Here is a 2,004-nt window from a genome sequence, read left to right as displayed (position 1 = left end):
CTGGTAACACTCCAACAGCTACTGGTAGATATGAAGGAAGCTCACTCTATAATTATAGAAGAAGCAAGAAAGTTCAAGCAGCCATATCTAACCTGCTGTACGTATTAATATACTTGTGCATATCCAGGCCAGATACTCTTAATGTATTGTACTACATCAGCTCAGCATGCAAGCTTGATATGCTATTGCAATTTGTTTTGCTTGCAAAACTGCAACTACAAATGCATATAATGTGCATGCAAGGAAATTAATTATTACCGTTTAATTTATTTTAGTGAGGAAAGAGCTACAAAGAGTTTATTATCAACTGCACAGTTTAATAGAAGGAAAGCAGGACAGCAGAAAAATGAGCCTGAGCTGTCTGATACTGTTATGAGCAAGGAAAGAAAGATAAGGGTGAGAGAATTGAATTATTTTCCTGCAAATTTGCAAAATTTTGCAATTACCAGTAATTATTATGATTCATGGCTTTATTTTTACCTTCTTGACATGTAGTTAAATTATGAGTTCCTTCGTAAATGTGTTTCATCAGCTCCTGTTACTCCAATGCTGCCAGAGATGTGGAAACACATCCTCTCATATATCTCATCCCGCTATCTCTCTCACCCTCTCTCTAAACCACTCCTGCCTCAGTTGTATAGTGAAATCAGTAGCAGCTATGAAGATACCATCAGAAAAACCACTAGTAATTACATGTATATTATCAATGCATGCATGTACAAAATTATTTTTACGAATATTTACATGTATTTTTTTAGTTCGTATGACATTGGTCAAGCCATCAGTCAGTGGATTGGATCCAGAGCCACCACTTTACCTAGAACCCTTGTACGTGTTCTGAAATTATTAAGACACCTCCTCATAATTTTTCAATAATCTAGGGGTCTTGATTTCTCTACTACATGGCGTGATAGATATGATTCATCTGTAAGAACTCTATCATCAGTTCTGCATGTAACGCATCCAGTAATGCCTGCACTGTTGTCTTTATGGGAACAACAGAATGTGAAGCATCTAGTGGAGTATTCTAATATCAGGTAATAATTATTTTAAGAATAATTATTCTTAATCTTTTTTTTTGATTAATTGTCAATAACCTCCTTCTTAATTTTTTTGTTCCTCTTCTCCTCTCTTTCTCTCTTTGAAGGTCCAAGTGCCCAATGGAGCTCGAGAATTTTCGTAACATGATACTATTAGATGTACAGCATGCTGAAGAGAAGCTAATGAATTCCTGGTACAGTAAAGTGATATCATTGTTCAGTGGCGATGATAAACTGGTACGCAACAAGCCACAAGAACAAACAGAGACATTTTACGAATCCGTTAGTACTCTCATTGGCAATCAAATTAGGTTAGCATTAATTGATGTGCATATGTACATGTTTCTACATAAAATCTTCCTCTTTTTTTCCTTGTTTTTCTCTCCCTTATTTCAGGTCATTACTTACTAATACACTCCATTCTTTTGTGAGCATATTTGATGCTGCCAACACTGCCCACCTTCCAATCTTTAGACTAGAGCTCTGTCTTGAAGATGATACTATATTCTTCTTTCCTAGTGTAAATGACTTTGAGTCTGCAATTGATTTTATTATAAGCACAATATCAAAGGCTTTGCAAGAAGTAGGACAGATACAGGTAAGATAGCATGTGCTTTATTGTAGTAGTGGTACAGGGTATTTCGGCAAAAATGACTAGGAGAGAATTTTTCATTTTTATAATTTTTCCTGATACATATACGTGTTTTTATGCTGTGTAGCAAGTTTGAGCTCATTCCAATTAAAATTGGATTTGTTATAAATTTTTAAAGTTGCTCCAAAATTGAGCCAAAGTCCCTGTACTATAGTACAGGGATTTTGGCCAAATTTCACCAAAAATGACTAGGAGAGAATTTTTCATTTTTATAATTTTTCCTGATACATATAAATGTTTTTATGCTGTGTAGCAAGTTTGAGCTGATTCCGATGAAAATTGAATTTTTTTATGAATTTTTAAATTTGTCCC

The 2,004-nt window shown here is 34.6% G+C and overlaps 1 protein-coding gene across 1 annotated transcript; it reads left to right on the top strand.

The window, feature by feature from the left end:
- The first annotated feature begins 8 nt into the window (after window positions 1-8).
- LOC105315902 (dynein heavy chain 12, axonemal-like) lies at window positions 9-1,672 on the top strand. The gene is made up of 7 exons (XM_011410675.2): window positions 9-97; window positions 276-396; window positions 496-685; window positions 759-828; window positions 882-1,037; window positions 1,148-1,351; window positions 1,437-1,672. The coding sequence occupies exons 2-7, from the start codon at window positions 373-375 to the stop codon at window positions 1,645-1,647; spliced, it is 855 nt and encodes a 284-aa protein (XP_011408977.2). The 5' UTR covers window positions 9-97; window positions 276-372; the 3' UTR covers window positions 1,648-1,672.
- Window positions 1,673-2,004: the final 332 nt, after the last annotated feature.

This window comes from Amphimedon queenslandica, unplaced genomic scaffold (assembly GCF_000090795.2).
Source record: "Amphimedon queenslandica unplaced genomic scaffold, v1.1 AMPQUscaffold_7060_Cont20985, whole genome shotgun sequence".
NCBI lineage: Eukaryota > Metazoa > Porifera > Demospongiae > Haplosclerida > Niphatidae > Amphimedon > Amphimedon queenslandica.
The sequence above is the reverse complement of the archived record's forward strand: the minus strand, read 5'-3'. Positions and strand labels throughout refer to the sequence as shown.